General features: G+C 39.1%; 1 protein-coding gene across 1 annotated transcript in view; it reads right to left on the bottom strand.

Annotated features, from left to right (window-relative positions):
• LOC128640114 (arsenite methyltransferase-like) overlaps nucleotides 1-27,161 on the bottom strand; it is a 172,792-nt gene that overhangs the window by 13,274 nt on the left and 132,357 nt on the right. The window contains exons 9-10 of the mRNA XM_053692460.1: nucleotides 24,452-24,594; nucleotides 19,107-19,235 (exon numbers count right to left, since the gene is read on the bottom strand). Coding sequence (XP_053548435.1) covers nucleotides 19,107-19,235; nucleotides 24,452-24,594 — 272 coding nt within the window. The remainder of the gene's footprint in view (nucleotides 1-19,106; nucleotides 19,236-24,451; nucleotides 24,595-27,161) is intronic.

The raw sequence follows: 27,161 nt of genomic DNA, 5'->3' as shown, positions 1-27,161 counted from the left end.
TAGATGAATGCGCACAAAAGGAACTATGTCCATTGCCGCTACCATCAAACCTATCACTTCCATGCACTGCGCTATGGAAGGAAGAGGAACGGAATGAAGTATCCGACAAGAGTCTAGAAGTTTTGTTTTTCTGGCTTCTGTCAGAAAAATCCTCATTTCTAAGGAGTCTATTATAGTTCCCAAGAAGGGAACCCTCGTTGACGGAGATAGAGAACTCTTGTTCACTTTCCATCCGTGAGATCTGAGAAAGGCCAGGACAATGTCCGTGTGAGCCTTTACTAGAGGAAGGGACGACGCTCGAATCAGAACGTCGTCCAAGTAAGGAACTACAGCAATGCCCCTTGGCCTTAGCACCGCCAGAAGGGACCCTAGTACCTATGAGAAAATCCTAGGAGCAGTGGCTAATCCGAAAGAAAACGCCACGAACTGGAAATGCTTGTCCAGGAATTCAAACCTTAGGAACCGATGATGTTCCTTGTGGATAGGAATATATAGATACGCATCCTTAAAATCCACCTTGGTCATGAATTGACCTTCCTGGATGGAAGGAAGGAGTGTTCGAATGGTTTCCATCTTGAACGATGGAACCTTGAGAAACTTGTTCAAGATCTTGAGATCTAAGATTGGTCTGAACATTCCCTCTTTTTTGGGAACTATGAACAGATTGGAGTAGAACCCCATCCCTTGTTCTCCTAATAGAACAGGATGAATCACTCCCATTTTTAGCAGGTCTTCTACCCAATGTAAGAATGCCTGTCTTCTTATGTGATCTGAAGACAACTGAGACCTGTGGAACCTCCCCGTTGGAGGAAGCCCCTTGAACTCCAGAGAATAACCTTGGGAGACTATTTCTAGCGCCCAAGGATCCAGAACATCTCTTGCCCCAGCCTGAGCGAAGAGAGAGAGTCTGCCCCCCACCAGATCCGGTCCCGGATCGGGGGCCCGCATTTCATGCTGTCTTGGTAGCAGTGGCAGGTATCCTGGCCTGCTTTCCTTTGTTCCAGCCTTGCCTAGGTCTCCAGGCTGGATTGGCTTGAGAAGAATTACCTTCCTGCTTAGAGGACGTAGCCCTTGGGGCTGATCCGTTTCTGCGAAAGGGACGAAACTTAGGTTTATTTTTGGTCTTGAAAAGACCTATCCTGAGGAAGGGCGTGGCCCTTGCCCCCAGTGATATCAGAGATAATCTCATTCAAGTCAGGGCCAAAGAGAGTTTTCCCCTTGAAAGGAATGTCAAGCAATTTGTTCTTGGAAGACGCATCCGCTGCCCAAGATTTTAACCAAAGCGCTCTGCGCCACAATAGCAAACCCAAAATTTTTTCACCGCTAACCTAGCCAATTGCAAGGTGGCGTCTAGGGTGAAAGAATTAGCCAATTTAAGAGCACGAATTCTGTCCATAATCTCCTCATAAGAAGAAGAATTACTAATAATCGCCTTTCCTAGCTCATCAAACTCGAAACACGCGGCTGCAGTGACAGGGACAATGCATGCAATTGGTTGTAGAAGGGAACCTTGCTGAACAAACATATTTAGCAGACCTTCTAATTTTTTATCCATAGGATCTTGGAAAGCACAACTATCTTCTATGGGTATAGTGGCGCGCTTGTGTAGAGTAGAAACCGCCCCCTCGACCTTGGGGACTGTCTGCCATCAGTCCTTTCTGGGGTCGACTATAGGAAAACAATTTTATAAATATGGGGGGAGGTACTAAAGGTATACCGGGCCTGTCCCATTCTTTACTAACAATGTACGCCACCCGCTTGGATATAGGAAAAGCTTCGGGGGGCCCCGGGGCCTCTAAGAACTTTTCCATTTTACATAGTGGATCTGGAATAACCAGATAATCACAATCATCCAAATTGGATAACACCTCCTTAAGCAGAGCGCGGAGATGTTCCAACTTAAATTTAAAAGTAATCACATCAGGTTCAGCTTGTTGAGAAATGTTTCCTGAATCTGAAATTTCTCCCTCAGACAAAACCTCCCTGGCCCCCTCAGACTGGTGTAGGGGCCCTTCAGAAACCATATCATCAGCGTTCTCATGCTCTACAGAATTTTCTAAAACAGAGCAGTCGCGCTTTCACTGATAAGTGGGCATATTGGCTAAAATGTTTTTGATAGAATTATCCATTACAGCCGTTAAATGTTGCATAGTAAGGAGTATTGGCGCACTAGATGTACTAGGGGCCTCCTGTATGGGCAAGACTGGTGTAGACGAAGGAGGGGATGATGCAGTACCATGCTTACTCCCCTCACTTGAGGAATCATCTTGGGCATCATTTTTACTAAATTTTTTTATGACATAAAATACATATAGTTAAATGAGAAGGAACCTTGGTTTCCCCACAGTCAGAACACAATCTATCTGGTAGTTCAGACATGTTAAACAGGCATAAACTTGATAACAAAGCACAAAAAACGTTTTAAAATAAAACCGTTACTGTCACTTTAAATTTTAAACTAAACACACTTTATTACTGCAATTGCGAAAAAGTATGAAGGAATTGTTCAAAATTCACCAAAATTTCACCACAGTGTCTTAAAGCCTTAAAAGTATTGCACACCAAATTTGGAAGCTTTAACCCTTAAAATAACGGAACCGGAGCCGTTTTTATATTTAACCCCTTTACAGTCCCTGGAATCTGCTTTGCTGAGACCCAACCAAGCCCAAAGGGGAATACGATACCAAATGATGCCTTCAGAAAGACTTTTCTATGTATCAGAGCTCCACACACATGCAGTTGCATGCCATGCTTCCTCAAAAACAAGTGCGCCATACCGGCGCGAAAATGAGGCTCTGACTATGATTAGGGAAAGTCCCTAAAGAATAAGGTGTCAAAAACAGTGCCTGCCGATATAATCATATCAAAATACCCAGAATAAATGATTCCTCAAGGCTAAATATGTGTTAATAATGAATCGATTTAGCCCAGAAAAAGTCTACAGTCTTAATAAGCCCTTGTGAAGCCCTTATTTACTATCTTAATAAACATGGCTTACCGGATCCCATAGGGAAAATGACAGCTTCCAGCATTACATCGTCTTGTTAGAATGTGTCATACCTCAAGCAGTAAGAGACTGCACACTGTTCCCCCAACTGAAGTTAATTGCTCTCAACAGTCCTGTGTGGAACAGCCATGGATTTTAGTTACGGTGCTAAAATCATTTTCCTCATACAAACAGAAATCTTCATCTCTTTTCTGTTTCTGAGTAAATAGTACATACCAGCACTATTTTAAAATAACAAACTCTTGATTGAATAATAAAAACTACAGTTAAACACTAAAAAACTCTAAGCCATCTCCGTGGAGATGTTGCCTGTACAACGGCAAAGAGAATGACTGGGGTAGGCGGAGCCTAGGAGGGATCATGTGACCAGCTTTGCTGGGCTCTTTGCCATTTCCTGTTGGGGAGGAGAATATCCCACAAGTAAGGATGACGCCGTGGACCGGACACACCTATGTTGGAGAAATAAATACATATTTACCTGTAAAATAAAACCTAACCTGTCTTACACTAACACCTAAACTTACACTACAATTAAATAAATTACATTAATTAAAAACAATTAACTAAATTACAACCCCCCCCACTAAATTACACAAAATAAAAAATAAATTATCAAATATTTAAACTAATTACACCTACAATCAGCCAATAGAATGTGAGCTCAATCCTATTGGCTGCTTGGATCAACCAATAGGATTGAAGCTCAATCCTATTGGCTGATTGCATCAGCCAATAGGAATTTTTCACCTTTAATTCCGATTGGCTGATAGAATTCTATCAGCCAATCGGATTTCAAGAGACACCATCTTGGATGATGTCCCTTAAAGGTACCTTCATTCTTCGTTAGCCGTCAGACTTCTGCTGGCTTGGATGAAGACTTCGGCCCACTTGGATGAAGACTTCTGCCGGCTTCGCTGAGGCCTTCTGCCGCTTTGTTGAGGATAGATGTCCGGTCTTCAAAAACTGTAAGTGGATCTTTGGGGGTTAGTGTTAGGTTTTTTTAAGGGTTTATTGGGTGGGTTTTATTTTTAGCTTAGGGTTTGGGCTGAAAAAGAGCTAAATACCCTTTTAAGGGCAATGCCCATCCAAATGCCCTTTTCAGAGCAATGGGGAGCTTAGGTTTTTTAGATAGGTTTTTATTTGGGGGGTTTGGTGGTGTGGGTGGTGGGTTTTACTGTTGGGGGGGTGTTTGTATTTTTTTTTACAGTTAAAAGAGCTGATTTCTTTGGGGCAATGCACCGCAAAAGGCCCTTTTAAGGGCTATTGGTAGTTTAGTTTAGGCTAGGGTTTTTTTTTTATTTTGGGGGGCTTTTTTATTTTGATAGGGCTATTAGATTAGGTGAAATTAGTTTAAATATTTGATAATTTCTTTTTTATTTTGTGTAATTTAGTGTTTGTTTTTTTTTGTAATTTAGTTAATTGTATTTAATTAATGAAATTTATTTAATTGTAGTGTAAGGTTAGATGTTAGTGTAAGACAGGTTAGGTTTTATTTTACAGGTAACTGTATTTATTTTAGCTAGGTAGCTAGTAAATAGTTAATAACTATTTACTAACTAGTCTACCTAGTTAAAATAAATACAAGCTTACCTGTGAAATAAAAATAAAACCTAAGATAGATACAATATAACTATTAGTTATATTGTAGCTAGCTTAGGGTTTATTTTACAGGTAAGTATTTAGTTTTAAATAGGAATTATTTAGGTATTAATTGTAATTTTTATTTAGATTTATTTTAATTATGTTAAAGTTAGGGGCGTTAGGGTTAGGTTTAGGGGTTTAGGGGTTAATAACTTTAGTATAGTGGCGGCGATTTTGGGGGCGGCAGATTAGGGGTTAATAACAGTAATGTAGGTTGCGGCGATGTTAGGGACAGCAGATTAGGGGTTAATAATATTTAACTAGTGTTTGCGATGCGGGAAGGCAGCAGTTTAGGGGTTAATATGTTTTATTATAGTGGCGGCGATGTCCGGAGCGGCAGATTAGGGGTTAATAATTTTATTTTAGTGTTTGCAATGCGGGAGGGCCTCGGTTTAGGGGTTAATAGGTAGTTTATGGGTGTTAGTGTACTTTTTAGCACTTTAGTTATGAGTTTTATGCTACAGCTTTGTAGCGCAAAACCCATAACTACTGACTTTAGATGGCGGAACGAATCTTTTCGGTATAGGCTGTACCGCTCACTTTTGGGCCTCCCAGGCAAAACTCGTAATACCAGCGCTATGGAAGTCCCATTGAAAAATAACTTTTTGAAAGGTGCGGTAGTTATGTTGTGTTATGGCCAAAAAGGTGTGCGGTACAGCTATACCTACAAGACTTGTAATAGCAGTGGTAGTGAAAAAGCAGCGTTATTAGCCATAACGCAAAACTCGTAATCTGGCCGAATGTGTTCACGCCCGAGGAGTTATTTAAGAGTTAGCACAACACAGTACTAAATGCAATTCAATAGATAAAAAAAAATAGTCATGTGATCAGGGGGCAGTCAGAAGATGCTTAGATACAAGGTAATCACAGAGGTAAAAAGTATATTACTATAACTGTGTTGGTTATGCAAAACTGGGGAATGGACAATAAAGGGATTATCTATCTTTTAAAACAATAAAAATTATATTGTAGAATGTCCCTTTAAAATGCGGTGAGCTTTTATCAAAATACTTTACACTAATTACTCTGAAAGGAAAACTATGCATACGAAAATAACAGCAATTTTAAGGTACAGTGCACTGAAAACAGTGTATTTTGATTTGTATTAGGTGTAATAGGGACACTGAACCCAAAAAAATTATTTTGTGATTTAGATAGAGCATGAAATTTTAAGCAACTTTCTATTGTAATCCTATTGTCAAATGTTCTTTATTCTCTTGGTATCTTTATTTGAAATGCAAGAATGTAAGTTTAGATGCCGGTCCATTTTTGGTGAACAACCTAGGTTGTCCTTGCTGATTGGTGGATACATTCATCCACCAATCAAAATCTGCTGTCCAGAATTCTGAACCAAGAAAAAAAGCTTAGATGCCTTCTTTTTCATATAAAGATAGCAAGAGAACGAAGAAAAATTGATAATAGGAGTAAATTAGAAAGTTGCTTAAAATTGCATGCTCTATCTGAATCACAAAAGAAAAATTTTGTGTTCAGTGTCCCTTTAATGTTTAAGCATACAATGGTCTCTCCCTGTATAATTTGTTCTCGTTGCGCACTTTTACATAGCAGAGAGCTCTAATTATTTCTATGGCAGACATCTAGCCACTCACAGGGACAGACTCCTTTTTGACATAGAATTCCATGAGGGCTGCCCCTAAAAGTGTTAAAGTGGAAAAACAAGTCTAGATGTAGAGACCATCCTAACTGGGCTGCAGAGGTTACAATGGATTATTTTCCTTAAATAAATGTCACACACCTCTCAGATCATTGTTAACAAGTATTAGTGAGTATGAATAATATTTTTGTCTGTTATTATGCTAGGAATGTAGTTATATAATTAATACATTAAAGGGACATTAAACACTTGGAGATGGTAACATGAAATGATAAATCGTATATTAAAAAATTACTCTGCAATATACTTTCATTATTTATTTTGTCCCCTTTTCCTGTAATTCCATTCTGAAATTGTGAGCTTTTCAGTTCCTATTATAAATGGAAGTGCAGAGCACTTTTATATTCCACACAACCATTGGCTGCACACTCTAGTGACCTATTTATAACTGTCCCTAATTGGCCACAGCAGAGAAGGTAACCTAAGTTACAACATGGCAGCTCCCATTGCTTTAGAGGCACTAAAACTGTATACTTATTTTGTCAATATTTAAACAGCTAATGAAACTTTAAAAAATACATCTACATGTTATTTTCAGACTAATCTTTTCTTGGAATGCTTCATTCTATCTCCAATTTATTTAGTGTTTAATGTTCCTTTAATTAGCATAATATTGGGGGCGGAGTTTGCCTACATCTAAGATGGACGTGTCTCCCTAGAGCTCTGCACTCCTGTCCGGGGAGAAACGCCATCACCCGCTCAAATCACCTTAATGAGGAAAACAAAAGTGTTAGCCGTCACTATGAATATGTGGTGCATTGATCGATACCACTTATATGCCTCATACTGCTGAACATCAAGCCCTACTGAGAGCGCAAAGGCCCGGTGGTAGTCGCCATCTTTTCTTTTAACACCGGAGCCGCGCCACCGCATCAGCGCAGCCTCACCCCAGCTCAGCTAAGCCGACGAAGTGTACTACCGGACAAAGCTTCAGAGCTACATTACCTCCGGAGCGTGAGTATGGGCCTGATGGCGTCTCTACACTCTGCCTAACAACACTTTAATGAATCTCAGGGGGACTAACCACATGCTAATCAAAAGGCCATAAAGTCTCTAAAACGGCCTCTCTAACCTTATCCTCAAAACGGCTCCTAAGCAGCTAAATCGAACCTCTAAACCACAAACAAATTTATAAGGGACTCTAAACATTTATAAATCTCCTAATGCACCTAGACAACAAACTTGTGAACTCACAATAGAATGGTCTAGAAACCTGAAATATAGAGATTCTCCACGTGGCAATTCCTACTCATGCTTATACTATTGGGATCTAGTCATGCACAGTTCCACCTTCAGCAACTAAACATTTATTAGTTTTACTCCCCTAACAATACAGCACAAAATTGGTGGGGAATTGTGCTTGGACTATCAGTTTTTGAAAAGTTCTACATGTTTCTTTTCCTTGCACTTATTTCTGTCGGCTCTTTTCATTGAGATAGATCATATATAACCCTTGCCTGCCATCTTGTGGTCAAAAGTGAAGCAACTTGTAGAAGATTCATTTCCCCTTGCACCCTTTTATTTCTTATACAAGATTGCCACCCAGTGGACCAAAGGTGTTATTACAGATAAAGGTCCTCAGACCTCTCAGCAATTTTTTCATTCCTAATACAAGTCTGACATCTAGTGGTCATAGTTGGTATCACACTGAACTGCTCTTAATACACAATAAAAGCCCAAGAGAATTAAGAAACCACAACTAACCTACAAAAAGCATTCTCACGTCATCACTAAATTAGCATCTTGTATGACAACCCACTCAGGAATATCAGAATGACATCAAAGAGATTGAATAAGACGGAGAAGATAGGCGGTGGAAAAAACACTCATGTAACCTCTTTTTTCAAGCAAACGCAGAATGACAACCCTGCTGAATCCTCCCCTGAGTCTAGGGTATTGGAGGAAGTTGCTTTAACAGAGCCTAACACTACAGAGGACAACACACCTCTAACAAGAGCTGATCTCCACCTACTAGTATCAAAACAAGATATCACCAACAGTTTTGACAAACTGTGGGCAAAGATGGATGCCATGCACACTTCCATGAATGAGAGCCTCAATGATATCAAGAAGGATATGTCTGACCTGGGCGCAAGAATCGACTCCCTGGAGGAAAACAATGACAACATTATAGAAGATGTAGAGATGGCGGTCCAACAGACATCCCAACAACAGCAAGTTGTGACGGAACTACTAGACAAGTTGGAGGATATGGAGAACAGGAGCAGACGCTGTAACATCCGTCTTAAAGGCATCCCAGAATCAGTAACATCTACAGACCTCCCTTCATACCTTCACCAACTATTTTGTGCAATCACAAGAATAGACTCATCCACAGAAATTGAAATTGAGAGGGCCCACAGAGCACTCAAACCCAAGCCCAAAGCAGATCTCCCACCCAGAGATGTCATTGTGGCCTTCCTGAGATTCCCTGAAAAAGACAAAATCATCAGAGAAGCAGCAAAACAACCTACTTTTAAATTCAGAGGTAATGTGGTACACTTTTTCCAAGATCTTAGTAATAGAACTTTACAAAGAAGGGGTGCCCTGAGACCCCTAACAACTCTTCTACGGAAAAATCAAATCCAATATAGATGGGGTTACCCCTTTGCACTTCACATATCAAAGGACAACAAATTGCTGACAATAAAGGACGCTGAAGGGATCCCAGATATATGTGAAGCTCTGGGTTTGGAGCTACCTCCTGCTCAGGGCCCCACACCTTCCACGGACATACCAAAACCACAAAGGATACCTATGAAGTCACAGAGATCTCAATGGACAAGAAATCCTTCAAAGAAATCTAAAAACAACTGATGGACTGTTTTGAAACCTTCATGCACTAATTCTCTTTCAGCCTCACCCGAGATTCTCTGGTTGGAGGGACATGGTGACTGAATCTTCAGGCACCCCATTTACAACCAGAAGCTGCCTCTCTACAACATGGACATAGAGTCAGGAATCTGTTGGGTTTGTGGTTGGGTTGTTGTTTAGTTTAACCATTAGAGTTTAATTCTTGTTAAGTTTGTGCAAGGTTCAAGGAACTGTAACAGGGTGGCCAGAACTAATATCTATAATATTACCACTACGTTCTCTAAAAAACCTCTTACAATAAGTAGTACTTTAAGCAACAAGAGGGTAGATAGGTGAAGTCTCCTCGGACTCAAGGTCCCCTTGGAAATTACTTTTTTTTCAATGTTTAGTCAAGCTATAGTTTTTTTGTTATTTGTTCCAGGTTTAATAATATGGACCGAGAATGTAATGTATAATTTGATTAACCTGTTTTATTTTTTCTTCTTCTTCCTCCTTTTTCTGTATCTCCCCCTCTTTACCTCTTCTCTCCTTCCCTCACTCCCACTCCCAAAAAGACCACAGATACTCCGCAAATACAGAAGCAGAGCTGATACTCATCTGGGAACTCTGGATTCACCAACTTCAGATAGGTCTCACACTTGGGGTCAGGTAACCAAGAACGCACCAATACATACTGATTCTAAGACACCACTCAATTACTCAGATGGCTAGTACCAACATCACGTTAGTCTCACACAATGTGAGAGGCCTTAACTCAGACACTAAAAGGAGGAAGTCTATGACACAATATAAACATTTAGGGGCCAATGTTATTTTCCTCCAAGAAACCCACTTCATGACCTCCCAAATACCGAAATATTGGGAAAGACAATTCCCTTTACACTATCACTCGACAGTTAATCAGAAAAAAAGAGGGGTGTCTATACTCCTCCACTCCTCTCTAAATTTTTGTCTCACTGACTCCATTATAGACAAGGAAGGGAGATTTCTTATCATTAAGGGCACTATAAATGATACAGAAATAATCTTTTGCAATGTATACGCACCTAATGAACACCAAGAACAGTTTTTCACTAACCTGTCCTACCTCCTGACTAGCTGGAATGCAACTAGAATCCTCCTAGCAGGGGACTTTAATGTACCTCTTTATACACAGACTCAAGCCTCAAACACCCACATCACGGCTGCCCAACATAGAATGAATAAAAAGACACTATCAATTCTCAACACGATGGCAGGACATAACTTACTCGACACATGGCAGGCAATATACGGCAATACAGCTGACCACACATTTTACTCCTCAGCACACCGTAAATACTTCCGCTTAGATTATATCTTCTCAAGCCAGATCCTAATATCAAACATTGTATCTTCCTCTATTCAACCATGTGTATGGTCTGATCACTCAATAGTCTCACTTAAATTGTCAGGAATTCTTCTGCACAACAATACTAAAAGCTGGTCATTTGACCCATTATCTTTAAAATATCCAAACCACAAAGAGACGGTCCTCAGACACATGGAGGAATACTGGAAACTTAACACAAACACAGTAGATAACCCTTTACAGGTGTGGGCGGCTCATAAAGCGGTTATAAGGGGACTATTAATCCACATGAAGTCACTGGCTAAACGCAAAACTAAAACTATCTTTGACTCACTTCAACGGGACATAGCTAACCTTGAGAAACGCCACAAAATTTCTGGCTCACCCAATCTCTATAAGACACTATTAGAAAAACGACAAGCACTCGACAAATTGCTTTCTGACCAATCTTCCAGGGCGGGGTTGAGGCTTCAGTCTAAATATTTTCTTTACGCAAATAAGCCAGACAAATTCATGGCCCATAAAATTAGAAACAGAACAAGAGACATGTCAATCCCATATTTATATAATACTCAGGGGGTCCTTACATCAAACCCCAAAGATATAGTTGCCTCATTTGCAGCCTACTATGGTTCCCTGTATGATGGCCAGAAGGTAACCAAATCAGAATCCACAAGGAACTCCCTTGACACTTTCCTAGAGGAAGCGACTTTACCCAAGATAAGCGAACAAGACTTAGAATCCTTAAATGCTGACATAACAGACAGAGAGGTCCTAGGGGTACTCAAAGATCTAAAACCAGGCAAGGCAGCAGGCCCTGACGGGTTCCCAGGAGATTATTACAAACAGTTCAAACCCATCCTCACCAAACATATTGTTCAATTCTGTAATTCTATCCTAAAAGGTCAAAAAATCCCTTCTGAATTGTTAAACGCTAAAATTATAGTACTCCCGAAACCAGGCAAAGATAAGATGGTGTGTCAAAATTACAGACCAATATCCCTCATAAATCAAGACCTCAAAATTTTCACCAAAATCTTAGCCAACAGACTCAAACCTCTACTCCCCAAAATGATCCACCCAGACCAGGTAGGCTTCATTCAAAATAGAGAGGCGCCAGACAACGTTAGGAGAATGGTATCCCTGATTGATTATATACAAGAATCAAAAACGCCTTCTCTGCTCCTATCCCTGGACGCTGAGAAGGCGTTTGACAGGGTCGACTGGACTTATATGCAAGCAGTGCTGACCAAAGTAGGCATTTCGGGAGAATTCATGAGTGCAATACAAAGTATATATTCCACCCCTTCAGCAAGCGTAAGAGCTATGGGTCACCAATCCGAAAGCTTTCCTGTCCTCAATGGAACCCGTCAGGGATGTCCTCTGTCTCCATTGCTATTCGCAATATGCATAGAACCCTTGGCCCAACAAATTAGACGATCCCCTGACATAACTGGTATCAAAATAAAACAGAAGGAATACAAACTTACGCTCTTTGCAGACGATGTCCTCCTCTCCCTGACGAGACCAATGATAACACTGCCGAACCTCTACCAAACCCTTAATTCCTTTTCCTCTATATCAGGTTATAAAATCAACCTGGAAAAGTGTATGGCATTACCTATACACATCCCAGATCACACCAAAAAGCTCATAGAGGCTAATTTTGAGTTCAAATGGGCCAAACACTCTCTCAGATATCTGGGGATTAATCTGACTACAAGTTCCAAAACACTATATAAGGAAAATTACCCTTCTATATATAAATCTATTAAACAAGATTTAAATAAATGGAGCAAACTACGATTTTCATGGTATGGTAGACTCTCGGCAATCAAAATGATGGTATTACCAAGGATCCTATACTTATTCCGTACCCTACCAATCAGTATACCAGCCCCAGACCTAGAGGATCTCCAAAGACACATAACTAGCTTCATTAGAGGAAATAAAAAAGCTAGGATACCCTCGTCAGTTCTCTCTAGAAACAGACAATTGGGGGGGGTGGGAGCACCAAATCTCAAGCATTATTATCAGGCAGCCAGACTCGCACAGACAGCTCTCCTAAATGATCCTGAAGAGGACATTATTTGGACGCAGCTGGAAACAGACATCTTAGGACTTTCCCCACGTGACCTGATCCTCTGGGCCCCTAAACGATGCTTTAGAAGGAAACAATACGAACACCCAATAATAGACTTCATGATCAAGCAATGGTCTAGGCTGACTACCTCCTTGAATCTACTCCCCACGTACTCCGCTAAAGCCACACTCACAAGCCAAGTTAGACAAGAATTGGTCCCTACCATCAAAAAATGGGAAAATAGGGGTCTCTATAGGATAGCCGACATTATCGAGGGAGGCAAACTGATGAGTTATACACAATTACAAGAAAAACTCCAACCAATTAAATTAGAATGGTTCCTATACTTACAACTAACTTCCACAATTCATCCCCTACTACCTCTTATAACTAAGAACTTGCCCTCCACATTAGAAAACATCTGCAGCACCTCATCCAGACCCAAGAACACCATTTCCAAGCTTTACCAAGCGATTCAACTAACATCAGACAACTCCAAAACCTCTATACAAATCAAATGGGAAAAGGATACTAGTAAAGATTATGAGATACAGGAGTGGTATACAACTCTTTCAAGTGCAGGGAGAGGATTATTGAGCGCAGATATGTGGGAAAACTGCATCAAAACCAACTTCAGATGGTATTTAACACCGTTGATAACCTCACACTCTACTAAAGATAAATCCAGACTTTGCTACAGAGGCTGCGGGGAGATGGGGGACTATAGACACATGTGGTGGGACTGCACTTATTCACATAGGGTATGGAACCGACTATCTAGATTCTTAAGCTCACTCCTAGACAGCCCGATAAGACTGACCATGGAACAAGCCTTGCTCCATGCCAGACTTAAAGAATTCAACAAATATATTAATCTGTTTATCAGAATCACTTGCACAGCCACTAGGATTTGCATAGCCCGTCATTGGAGGGAGGGTGCCCCTTCCTGGGAAGAAATCCAACTTAAAATTAAATTTTATTACAATATGTCGGAGCAGGCAGCTTTCCTCCTAAACACCCAAGAAACGTTCCAGAAAGTATGGTACTACTGGATGTTAAATAACGTATCTTAACAGACTAGCCTACTAGGTTAGGACTCCCCACACAGATAGAATTGCACTCTAGTTCAACAGGGTCCCCAAACAAGATAGTTACAACAAAGTTCACCAGGTGACAAAATAACCCCACTTACAATAAAGGTCTTCTTTTCCTACACAAACTGGTGTGGAATGGTCTGGAGATATTCCCTTACCCACTCCCCACCTTTCCCTCTCCCTCTGTCCCACTCTACTTTTCCCCTATTTTCTAACACTTTATTTCATCTTTTCTTTTTTGGTATCAGGTATTAGAAATGGGCCCTTAGTGTCAAGAAGGACACAATATAATTCTCTATCTAGATTAAATAAGAGATGCCATGTCATAGGACTATTGGTCCACAATGTATGCTATCAATAAATTATCTCATGTTAGAGCGGCCCTACTAGTTTGGTCTAGATGTAGTAATTGAACGATTCATTGCTATGTAGATTGCATTATTTCACTTACTATGTAACTTAAGAAAACCAAGATCTTTGTTTTCTTGATTTGTTTTTTCATGTATATTTCTTTTCTCTTGTAATTATACCTTTCACAACAAAAATTAATAAAGAATACTTTATCATAATTAGCATAATATACATAAGATATTAATCAGTTAAAATGTCACTTTAATGACAATCAAGCGTTTGCAAATTTGCTATTCCATAGATAGAATACACAATACACTGCATATTATGACACATTTTAATAGATGAGAATAGTACATAGGAAATCATTACATATAGTTATGGAGTTCCATATATGGATTCTGTTAATAAATTACACAATAACCATAGTAAGGAACAAAGCTTTGTTAGCTATTTAAGATCAGAAGCTGATCTGTATAAAATCTGTCAAACTGTAACCAACAGCTGTCATTAGATACTCACAGTATAGGGACTGGTTACTAATACTTATTGCATTTAAGATAAAATTATTAATGTATTCTAAATAACAATGTCACATTATATTAAAATTCTTACGGCCAGATTACGAGTTTTGCGTTATGAGGGGTGCGGTGCTAACTTGCACGTTATTGTCACCCCTCCAAGCCGGCAGAAGTGGTCCTCCAGATGGCCAGAAGTCTTCATCCAGACGACATCTTCTATCTTCATCCATCCGGCGCGGAGCGGGTCAATCAGCCAATAGGATTGAGCTCACATTCTATTGGCTGATTGGAACAGCCAATAGAATGCGAGCTCAATCATATTGGCTGATTGGATCAGTCAATAGGATTGATGTTCAATCCTATTGGCTGATTGCATCAGCCAATAGGATGCAAGTTGGTTATATTGTAGCTAGCTTAGGGTTTATTTTATAGGTAAGTATTTAGTTTTAAATAGAAATTATTTAGTTATTAATAGTAGGTTTGATTTAGATTTAATTATATTTAAATTAGGGGGTGTTAGGGTTAGACTTAGGTTTAGGGGTTAATACAGGGAGTGCAGAATTATTAGGCAAATGAGTATTTTGACCACATCAACCTCTTTATGCATGTTGTCTTACTCCAAGCTGTATAGGCTCGAAAGCCTACTACCAATTAAGCATATTAGGTGATGTGCATCTCTGTAATGAGAAGGGGTGTGGTCTAATGACATCAACACCCTATATCAGGTGTGCATAATTATTAGGCAACTTCCTTTCCTTTGGCAAAATGGGTCAAAAGAAGGACTTGACAGGCTCAGAAAAGTCAAAAATAGTGAGATATCTTGCAGAGGAATGCAGCACTCTTAAAATTGCAAAGCTTCTGAAGCGTGATCATCGTACAATCAAGCGTTTCATTCAAATTAGTCAACAGGGTCGCAAGAAGCGTGTGGAAAAACCAAGGCGCAAAATAACTGCCCATGAACTGAGAAAAGTCAAGCGTGCAGCTGCCAAGATGCCACTTGCCACCAGTTTGGCCATATTTCAGAGCTGCAACATCACTGGAGTGCCCAAAAGCATAAGGTGTACAATACTCAGAGACATGGCCAAGGTAAGAAAGGCTGAAAGACGACCACCACTGAACAAGACACACAAGCTGAAACATCAAGACTGGGCCAAGAAATATCTCAAGACTGATTTTTCTAAGGTTTTATGGACTGATGAAATGAGAGTGAGTCTTGATGGGCCAGATGGATGGGCCCGTGGCTGGATTGGTAAAGGGCAGAGAGCTCAAAGTCCGACTCAGACGCCAGCAAGGTGGAGGTGGAGTACTGGTTTGGGCTGGTATCATCCAAGATGAGCTTGTGGGGCCTTTTCGGGTTGAGGATGGAGTCAAGCTCAACTCCCAGTCCTACTGCCAGTTTCTGGAAGACACCTTCTTCAAGCAGTGGTACAGGAAGAAGTCTGCATCCTTCAAGAAAAACATGATTTTCATGCAGGACAATGCTCCATCACACGCGTCCAAGTACTCCACAGCGTGGCTGGCAAGAAAGGGTATAAAAGAAGAAAATCTAATGACATGGCCTCCTTGTTCACCTGATCTGAACCCCATTGAGAACCTGTGGTCCATCATCAAATGTGAGATTTACAAGGAGGGAAAACAGTACACCTCTCTGAACAGTGTCTGGGAGGCTGTGGTTGCTGCTGCACGCAATGTTGATGGTGAACAGATCAAAACACTGACAGAATCCATGGATGGCAGGCTTTTGAGTGTCCTTGCAAAGAAAGGTGGCTATATTGGTCACTGATTTGTTTTTGTTTTGTTTTTGAATGTCAGAAATGTATATTTGTGAATGTTGAGATGTTATATTGGTTTCACTGGTAAAAATAAATAATTGAAATGGGTATATATTTGTTTTTTGTTAAGTTGCCTAATAATTATGCACAGTAATAGTCACCTGCACACACAGATATCCCCCTAAAATAGCTATAACTAAAAACAAACTAAAAACTACTTCCAAAACTATTCAGCTTTGATATTAATGAGTTTTTTGGGTTCATTGAGAACATGGTTGTTGTTCAATAATAAAATTAATCCTCAAAAATACAACTTGCCTAATAATTCTGCACTCCCTGTAAATTTAGTATAGTGGCGGCGACGTTAAGGGCGGCAGATTAGGGGTTAATAAATGTAGGTAGGTGGCGGCGATGTTAGGGGCAGCAGATTAGGGTTTAATAATATTTAACAAGTGTTTGCGAGGCGGGAGTGCGGCGGTTTAGGGGTTAATATGTTTATTATAGTGGCGACGATGTCGGGAGCTGCAGATTAGGAGTTAATATTTTTATTTTAGTGTTTTCAATGCGGGAGGGCCTCAGTTTAGGGGTTAATAGGTAGTTTATGGGTGTTAGTGTACTTTTTAGCACTTTAGTTATGAGTTTTATGCTACAGCTTTGTAGTGTAAAACTCATAACTATTGACTTTAGAATGCGTTACGAATCGTTCTCTGTGTCTGTATTTGACAATAGGTTCTAAATCTTTATAGAAAAATCACAATTATTGTTCTTTCTGCATTGACAAAAAACAGCTATGGTAGTAACATATGTTTACTTCACAAATCCTTTTTGACACTTTGTTTCTTTCTTCACATATTTATTTGAAAAACCAAGAATGTAAGCTTAGGAGCCGGCCCATTTTTGGTTCAGAACCTGGGTAGTGCTGATTGGTGGTTACATTTAGATACCAATCAGCAAGCGCTACCCAGGTGCTGAACCACAAATGGGCTGGCTCCAAAGCTTACATTCCTGTTTTTTTTTAAAGATACAAAAAGAATAAAGAAAATTTGATAATAGGAGTAAATCAGAAAGCTGCTTAAAATTGCATGTTCTATCTGAATCATGAAAGTTTAAATTTGACTAGACAATCCCTTTAATGAATCCAGGGCAGTACAATCCCCAGCCTTTGGCATGAACACAAAAATCCATTATTCAGTGTTCTCTAGGATACCATGACGGTAAATTAATGTTTTGCTCATTATATTCCAATACGTCTAATTATATATAATATATATTATAGCTCTCACATTCCCACGTTTCAATTCAGTAGTATTTTCTATGGCTTTGTCTACAAGTTTTTCTGGGAGAAAAAAAATACCAAGAACAGATTCAGTCAATCATAAAAATCTAAAGTACTGGACAGATTTTTATAATTAGTTGCTTTCTAGGATTAATCATAAATATCAGGCTTTTTTTTTATTAAACAAAGGCTCAACATCAACCACATATATCACACAGATCACATTCTAACACTTGTGGTCACAACTCATTTCCTCCACATTTCCAAATGATAATGATAACCTTTAAAAAAAACAAAAACTTTTAGATAAGAATTCTGTATGTTCAAGGGCTTCATCAAACCATGGTTCTGATTTAAAATCCCATTCCTCCCCAGTAAACTACAGTTAATTCAAGTACATACCAGAGGCCCACAAATGTTATGACTGGGATAGCTGCAAGAAATCTGTTTAGCTGAAAACATTATTCTAAGCTTTTGCAGGCTCCTAATGAGGATATATGGCCTGTTATGTTTGTCAAGACTGTAGCATATTCTACTGATTATACTAAGTCTAAAGGTAAAGACACAGATTAATTACCCATAGCACCTTTAATGTAGTATGAAGACATACATGAAATATACACAGTGCAATTTCAAATGTAAGTATTTCAGGTTGAAAAATACCAGTATGCCTGAAATATCCGTAAGATGGTGGCGCCACCAGAATTCCCACAGACAATGGGAAAGATAAAGGTCCCCAGTAAGTGCATGTGCCCATGAACACCAAGCAGAAAGGAGCAATGTTTCACTGCATTACTTAAAGGGCCATAATACCCAAATGTTTAAACACTTGAAAGTGATGCAGCATAGCTGTTAAAAGCTGACTAGAAAATATCACCTGAACATCTCTTTGTTAAAAAGAAAGATATTTTACCTCAAAAGTTCCTCAGTAGCCACATCCCATTGTAAAGGATTTCTAAGCAGCATATTAGTATGTCTGTCCCGGGACAGCTGAAAGGATGAGCCTCGTGCACTCTCATGTTATTTCCCTATTCAGTGTAACAATGAAATCTCATGAGAGTTAAGTGAAATCTCCTGAGATCACAGTAAAAGAGTTCATGACCTCAGCACTGCTGATTGGCTGCTGTTCATTTCTTCATTTTTTTTTTTTTTTTACCTGCAGCTGGGCAGCAGCTGAGTATAACTTTTTACACAGAACTTACTCTGCTGAGGAGATTGTGAAGTAAAATATCTTCCTTTTTTACATAGAGATGCTCAGGTGATATTTTCCTATCAGCTTTTTACAGTTATACTGCATCAGTTTCAAGTGATTTAGCATATGAGTATTATGTCCCTTTAAGCATTTAATCTTTAGAGAAACTGCAGACTATGTTCCTAGTCCTGTTCAACTGCAGGATGTACAGAACTAGGAGTAGGGGAGGGGTCAGTACTACCTATGAACAGGTAATTGTGGGTGTGATTAGTTTTGTCCAGTCCCTTTAGGAAGGGGTAAACATTGGTGACAGGAGCATGTGCTAATTTATGTGCCAGTAAGATCACACTAACCTTTTTCTTAGGTTGACAGCCATTTAAAATACTTTTACTTTCAAGGGGCTGAAATAAAAACGCATCAGCAAATCTCGACTTCTTCAAAATGGCAGATAATTCCTCATCTATTTCGGTGACAGTACCTTCCTAAAAACATAAAAGAGTAAAGAAACATTTAAATTGCTAAAGATATCATAATCATTATCTTTTTTTTACTTTAAATTTAGCACGGGCATCAAGCAAATTATAGTGATGAATATTTATAGCTTACAGATATGGAAAGAAAATCTTTAAACATTTTGAAGTGAATGATAAAACTCAAATCAGGCCTTACATAAAATTTTAACATGAATGTAAATCAATTTATAGTTTAGATTCTGATTTTCAAAATATCTGTATCTGCATTAAAGGGACGCTGAACCCACATTTTTTCTTTCATGATTTAGATAGAGCATGCAATTTTAAGCAACTTTATATTTACTCCTATTATCAAATTTTCTTCATTCTCTTGGTATCTTTATTTGAAATGCAAGAATGTAAGTTTAGATGCCGGCCCATTTTTGGTGAACAACCTGGGTTGTTCTTGCTGATTGGTGGATACATTTACCCACCAATAAACAAGTGCTATCCAGGGTTCTTAACCAAAAAATAGCTTAGCTGCCTTCTTTTTCAAATAAAGATAGCAAGAGAACGATGAAAATTTGATAATAGGAGTAAATTAGAAAGTTGCTTAAAATTGCATGTTCTATCTAAATCGCAAAATAAAAAATTTGGGTTCAGTGTCCCTTTAAGAATAAACCATTATCTCACATGAAGAAGTGTATTCTTCATAGGAAAGCAAGCTGAGACGGGTATGCACAACGATAGGGACAGACACACAGAAACAGGCAGGGACAGACACACAGAAACAGGCAGGGACAGACACACACAGAGACAGGAATACACACTGTGGGGGGTAGTTATCAACGTGTCTACTTTTCCTGCCTTCGCCGGCCCAATACGCCCGCCTAAGCTCGCCTCACATCGCCGCTGCGGACCTGCAAAAATTCACCTAAGTTATCAAAAAAGCTGTCAAAAAGCCGCGCACCAAGTACGGGGTGATGAGAAGCGGACTGTGAGAGTTATCACTCATCCGATCTCGCTGCTCTTCTGCTTTTTTATAGCTTTCTTGCTAGCCTGTCACTAAGCACCCACACTAACTACACTGTTTTACCCCCTATACCGGCGCCCCCGGAGCCTCCTACAACTAAATAAAGTTACTAACCCCTAAACCGCCACTCCTAGACCCCGCCGCAACTCTTATAAATGTATTAACCCCTAAACCGCCGCTCCTAGACCCCGCCGCAACTCTTATAAATGTATTAACCCCTAAACCGCCGCTCCCGGACACCGCTGCCACCTACATTATACCTAGTAACCCCTATCCTGCCCCCCTATACCGTCGCCCTCTATAATAAAGTTATTAACCCCTATCCTGCTGATCCCGCACCTCGCCGCAACTAAATAAATAGTTTAACCCCTAAACCGCCGCTCCCTGACCCCGCCGCAACCTATATTAAATTTATTAACCCCTATCCTGCCCCCCCTACACCGTCGCCACCTATAATAAATTTATTAACCCCTATCCTGCCCCCCACTACACCGCCGCCACTGTAATAAAATTATTAACCCCTAAACCTAAGTCTAACACTAACCCTAACACCCCCTAACTTAAATATTAATTAAATAAATCTAAATAATATTTCTATTACGAACTAAATTAATCCTATTTAAAACTAAATACTTACCTTTAAAATAAACCCTAATATAGCTACAATATAAATAATAATTATATTGTAGCTATCTTAGGATTTATTTTTATTTTACAGGCAAATTTCAATTTATTTTAAATAGGTACAATAGCTATTAAATAGTTATTAACTATTTAATAGCTTACCTAGCTAAAATAAAGAGAAATTTACCTGTAAAATAAAAACTAACCTAAGTTACAATTACACCTAACACTACACTATACTTAAATAAATTATTCCTATTTAAAACTAAATACTTACCTGTAAAATAAACCCTAAGATAGCTACAATGTAATTAATAATTACATTGTAGCTATCTTAGGATTTATATTTATTTTACAGGTAACATTGTATTTATTTTAGCTAGTTAGAATAGTTATTAAATAGTTATTAACTATTTAATAACTGCCTAGCTAAAAGAAATACAAAATTACCTGTAAAATAAATCCTAACCTAAGTTACAATTAAACCTAACACTACACTATCATTAAATTAATTAAATAAATTAACTACAAATAACTAAAATTAAATACAATTACATAAACTAACTAAAGTACAAAAAAATAAAAAAAGCTAAGTTACAAAAAAATAAAAAAAATAAGTTACAAACATTTTAAAAATATTACAACAATTTTAAGCTACTTACACCTAATCTAAGCCCCCTAATAAAATAACAAACCCCCCCAAAATAAAAAAATGCCCTACCCTATTCTAAATTAAAAAAGTTCAAAGCTCTTTTACCTTACCAGCCCTTAAAAGGGCCTTTTGTGGGGCATGCCCCAAAGAATTCAGCTCTTTTGCCTGTAAAAGAAAAATACAACGCCCCCCAACATTAAAACCCACCACCCACATACCCCTAATCTAACCCAAACCCCCCTTAAAATAACCTAACACTAATCCCCTGAAGATCATCCTACCTTGAGTCTTCTTCACTCAGCCGAGCAGCGATGGAACCGAAGAGGAGATCCGGAGCGGCAGAAGTTATCCTCCAAGGGGCGCTGAAGAAATCTTCCATCCGATGAAGTGATCCTCCAGTCGGCGCTGAAGAAGTCTTCCATCCGGGCGATGTCATCTTCCAAGAGGCGCTGAAGAAGTCTTCTATCCGGGCGATGTCATCTTCCAAGCGGGGTCTTCAATCTTCATCCTGCCGACGCGGAACATCCTTCTTTACCGACGGACTACCGACGAATGAAGGCTCCTTTAAGGGACGTCATCCAAGATGGCGTCCCTTCAATTCTGATTGGCTGATAGGATTCTATCAGCCAATCGGAATTAAGGTAGGAAAAATCTGATTGGCTGATTTAATCAGCCAATCAGATTCAAGTTCAATCCGATTGGCTGATCCAATCAGCCAATCAGATTGAGCTCGCATTCTATTGGCTGTTCCGATCAGCCAATAGAATGCAAGCTCAATCTGATTAGCTGATTGGATGTTCCGCGTCGGAGGGATGAAGATTGAAGATTGAAGACCCCGCTTGGAAGATGACATCGCCCGGATAGAAGACTTCTTCAGCGCCTCTTGGAAGATGACATCGCTCGGATGGAAGACTTCTTCAGCGCCGACTGGAGGATCACTTCATCGGATGGAAGATTTCTTCAGCGCCCCTTGGATGATGACTTCTGCCGCTCCGGGCATGCCCCACAAAAGGCCCTTTTAAGGGCTGGTAAGGTAAAAGAGCTTTGAACTTTTTTAATTTAGAATAGGGTAGGGCATTTTTTTATTTTGGGGGGGTTTGTTATTTTATTAGGGGGCTTAGATTAGGTGTAATTAGCTTAAAATTGTTGTAATATTTTTTAAATGTTTGTAACCTATTTTTTTATTTTTTGTAACTTAGCTTTTTTTATTTTTTGTACTTTAGTTAGTTTATGTAATTGTATTTAATTGTAGTTATTTGTAGTTAATTTATTTAATTTATTTAATGATAGTGTAGTGTTAGGTTTAATTGTAACTTAGGTTAGGATTTATTTTACAGGTAATTTTGTATTTCTTTTAGCTAGGTAGTTATTAAATAGTTAATAACTATTTAATAACTATTTTAACTAGCTAAAAATAAATACAAAGTTACCTGTAAAATAAATATAATTCCTAAAATAGCTACAATGTAATTATTAATTACATTGTAGCTATCTTAGGGTTTATTTTACAGGTCAGTATTTAGTTTTAAATAGGAATAATTTATTAAAGTATAGTGTAGTGTTAGGTGTAATTGTAACTTAGGTTAGTTTTTATTTTACAGGTAAATTTCTCTTTATTTTAGCTAGGTAAGCTATTAAATAGTTAATAACTATTTAATAGCTATTGTACCTAGTTAAAATAAATTGAAAGATGCCTGTAAAATAAAAATAAATCCTAAGATAGCTACAATATAATTATTATTTATATTAGGGTTTATTTTAAAGGTAAGTATTTTGTTTTAAATAGGATTAATTTAGTTCATAATAGAAATATTATTTAGATTTATTTAATTAATACTTAAGTTAGGGGGTGTTAGGGTTAGTGTTAGACTTAGGTTTAGGGGTTAATAAATTTATTACAGTGGCGGCGGTGTAGTGGGGGGCAGGATAGGGGTTAATAAATGTATTATAGGTGGCGACGGTGTAGGGGGGGCAGATTAGGGGTTAATACATTTAATATAGGTTGCGGCAGGGTCTGGGAGCGGCGGTTTAGGGGTTAAACTATTTATTTAGTTGCGGCGAGGTGCGGGATCGGCAGGATAGGGGTTAATAACTTTATTATAGAGGGCGGCAGTATAGGGGGGGCAGGATAGGGGTTACTAGGTATAATGTAGGTGGCGGTGGGCTCGGGGAGTGGCGGTTTAGGGGTTAATACATTTATTATAGTTGCGGCGGGGTCAGGGAGCGGCGGTTTAGTGGTTAATATGTATAGAGTAGCTTGCGGTGGGCTCCGGGAGCGGCGGTTTAGGGGGTAATAACTTTATTTAGTTGCGGCGGTGTAGGGGGGCAGATTAGGGGTGTTTAGACTCGGGGTACATGTTAGGGTGTTAGATGTAGACAGCTCCCATAGGAATCAATGGGATATCTGGCAGCAGCAAACTTGTACTTTCACTATGGTCAGACTCCCATTGATTCCTATGGGATCCGCCGCCTCCAGGGTGGCGGTTTGAAAACCAGGTACACTGGGCCGGAAAAGTGCAGAGCGTACCTGCTAGTTTTTTGATAACTAGCAAAAGTAGTCAGATTGTGCCGAACTTGTGTGCGGAACATCTGGAGTGACGTAAGAATCGATCTGTGTCGGACTGAGTCCGGCGGATCGAAGTTTACGTCACAAAATTCTACTTTTGCCGGTCTCTAGCCTTTGATAACGAAGGCGAATCAGCCTCGCCACAAATACGCTGCGGAATTCCAGCGTATTTGAGGTTGACGGCTTGATAACTAGGCCCCTGTGTATAATTATATTGCTATGGAAAAAAATGTATTTTGCATTTTAAATGGTATAAATTAAAGACAATAATAGAAATAAGCAGATTTTTTTTTTCCATATATTTCATAAATGACAAAGTTGAATACTTTGGCAAGTTGAGTGATTTTTAGCTATGTGTGAATGAGCAGTACCTTAAATGTAAAATTTACATCGAAGTTCAGTTCAGTCTCACAGCCAGTGATGCCCCCTTTGTAGATAGCCAGGCATTTTTCTTTAACAGTTCCCTGGGGAAGCTTAAACAGACGAAAGGTAGCAGAGACAAACTTGTAGTTACCTAAAATACACATAAAATAAACTGTTTTATAAGAATTAACATTTTATGCAAAACATGCTAATAAGTGACTGCTTGCAGGTCAATACATGTGTCTTTGTGTCACGTGGGTTAAAATCAGATGTATTTTTTGTGAGATTTCCACCAACACAGTCTACTGGTGTTTTCTACAAAATGGCATAACATAAAACTCAAAGGCTTTCTAGGACAGGTAGGTGACGAGGAAGGGGCCACAGGTGTTTGATGGACAGAGTCGAGATAGGAGGGGTAGAGCCGCAGGTGTTATGGGTCACCATTGGGTTCAGGTGTGTCATAGGCGGCGTCCCTGACTGATTGTCAGCGGGCAGATGATTCAACAAGTGACAGTGCCACAAGATCGAGGACTGTTGGGAGGACACCCTAACATTTATAAAATTATATTTGACTTTTGATGTTGTTTTCTTTTCCAGATAAACTCTGGCTTAAAGGGAGAGTCTACATCAGAAAGTTTATTGTTTTATAAGATAGATAATCCCTTTATTACCCATTCCCTAGTTTTGCATAACCAACACAGTTATATTAATACAATTTTTACCTCTGTGATTATCTTGTATCCAAGCCTCTGCAGACTGCCCCTTTATTTCAGTTCTTTGACAGACTTGCCTTTTAGCCAATCAGTGCAGAGTCCTCCTAGGTAACTCCACGTGGGTGAGCACAGTGTTATCTATACAACACACATTAACTAATACCCTCTAGTGGTGAAAAACTGTCAAAATGTATTCATATAAGAGGCAGCCTTCAAAGTCTAAGGCCTAGATTTGGAGTTTTGCGGTAGCCGTGAAAACCAGCGTTAGAGGCCCCTAACGCTGGTTTTAGGCTACCGCCGGTATTTGGAGTCAGTCAGGAAAGGGTCTAACGCTCACTTTTCAGCCGCGACTTTTCCATACCGCAGATCCCCTTACGTCAATTGCATATCCTATCTTTTCAATGGGATCTTTCTAACGCCGGTATTTAGAGTCTTTGTTGGAGTGAGAGTTAGAACTCTAAAGACAAAACTCCAGCCGCAGAAAAAAGTCAGTAGTTAAGAGCTTTATGGGCTAACGCCGGTTCATAAAGCTCTTAACTACTGTGCTCTAAAGTACACTAACACCCATAAACTACCTATGTACCCCTAAACCGAAGTCCCCCCACATCGCCGACACTCTATTAATTTTTTTTAACCCCTAATCTGCCGACCGCCACCTACGTTATCCTTATGTACCCCTAATCTGCTGCGCCCAACACCGCCGACCCCTATATTATATTTATTAACCCCTAATCTGCCCCCCTCAACGTCGCCTCCACCTGCCTACACTTATTAACCCCTAATCTGCCGACCGCACCGCGCCGTTATTATAATAAAGTTATTAACCCCTAATCCGCCTCACTCCGGCCTCAATAACCCTATAATAAATAGTATTAACCCCTAATCTGCCCTCCCTAACATCGCCGACACCTAACTTCAAACATTAACCCCTAATCTGCCGACCGGAGCTCACCGCTATTCTAATACATTTTTTAACCCCTAAAGCTAAGTCTAACCCTAACACTAACACCCCCCTAAGTTAAATATAATTTAAATCTAACGAAATAAATTAACTCTTATTATATAAATTATTCCTATTTAAAGCTAAATACTTACCTGTAAAATAAACCCTAATATAGCTAGAATATAAATTATAATTATATTGTAGCTATTTTAGGATTAATATTTATTTTACAGGTAACTTTGTATTTATTTTAACCAGGTACAATAGCTATTAAATAGTTAAGAACTATTTAATAGCTAAAATAGTTAAAATAATTTCAAAATCACCTGTAAAATAAATCCTAACCTAAGTTACAATTAAACCTAACACTACACTATCAATAAATTAATTAAATAAAATACCTACAATTATTTACAATTAAGCCTAACACTACACTATCAATAAATTAATTAAATACAATATCTACAAATAAATACAATGAAATAAACTAACTAAAGTACAAAAAATAAAAAAGAACTAAGTTACAAAAAATAAAAAAATATTTACAAACATTAGAAAAATATTACAACAATGTTAAACTAATTACACCTACTCTAAGCCCCCTAATAAAATAACAAAGCTCCCCAAAATAAAAAAATGCCCTACCCTATTCTAAATTAAAAAAGTTCAAAGCTCTTTTACCTTACCAGCCCTGAACAGGGCCCTTTGCGGGGCATGCCCCAAATAATTCAGCTCTTTTGCCTGTAAAAAAAAACATACAATACCCCCCCCCCCCAACATTACAACCCACCACCCACATACCCCTAATCTAACCCAAACCCCCCTTAAATAAACCTAACACTAAGCCCCTGAAGATCTTCCTACCTTGTCTTCACCATGCCAGGTTCACCGATCGGTCCAGAGTCTTAATCCAAGCCCAAGCGGGGGGCTGAAGAGTGACGTCCATCCTCGGGCTGAAGTCTGGATCCAAGCGGCGGCTGAAGAAATCCATCATCGGGCTGAAGTCGGAAGTCCATCATCGGGATGAAGTCTTCTATCAAGCCGCATCTTCAATCTTCTTTC

Source organism: Bombina bombina, chromosome 9 (assembly GCF_027579735.1).
Source record: "Bombina bombina isolate aBomBom1 chromosome 9, aBomBom1.pri, whole genome shotgun sequence".
Taxonomy (NCBI): domain Eukaryota; kingdom Metazoa; phylum Chordata; class Amphibia; order Anura; family Bombinatoridae; genus Bombina; species Bombina bombina.
Note: the sequence above shows the minus strand (reverse complement) of the source record. Positions and strands in the feature narration are given on the sequence as shown.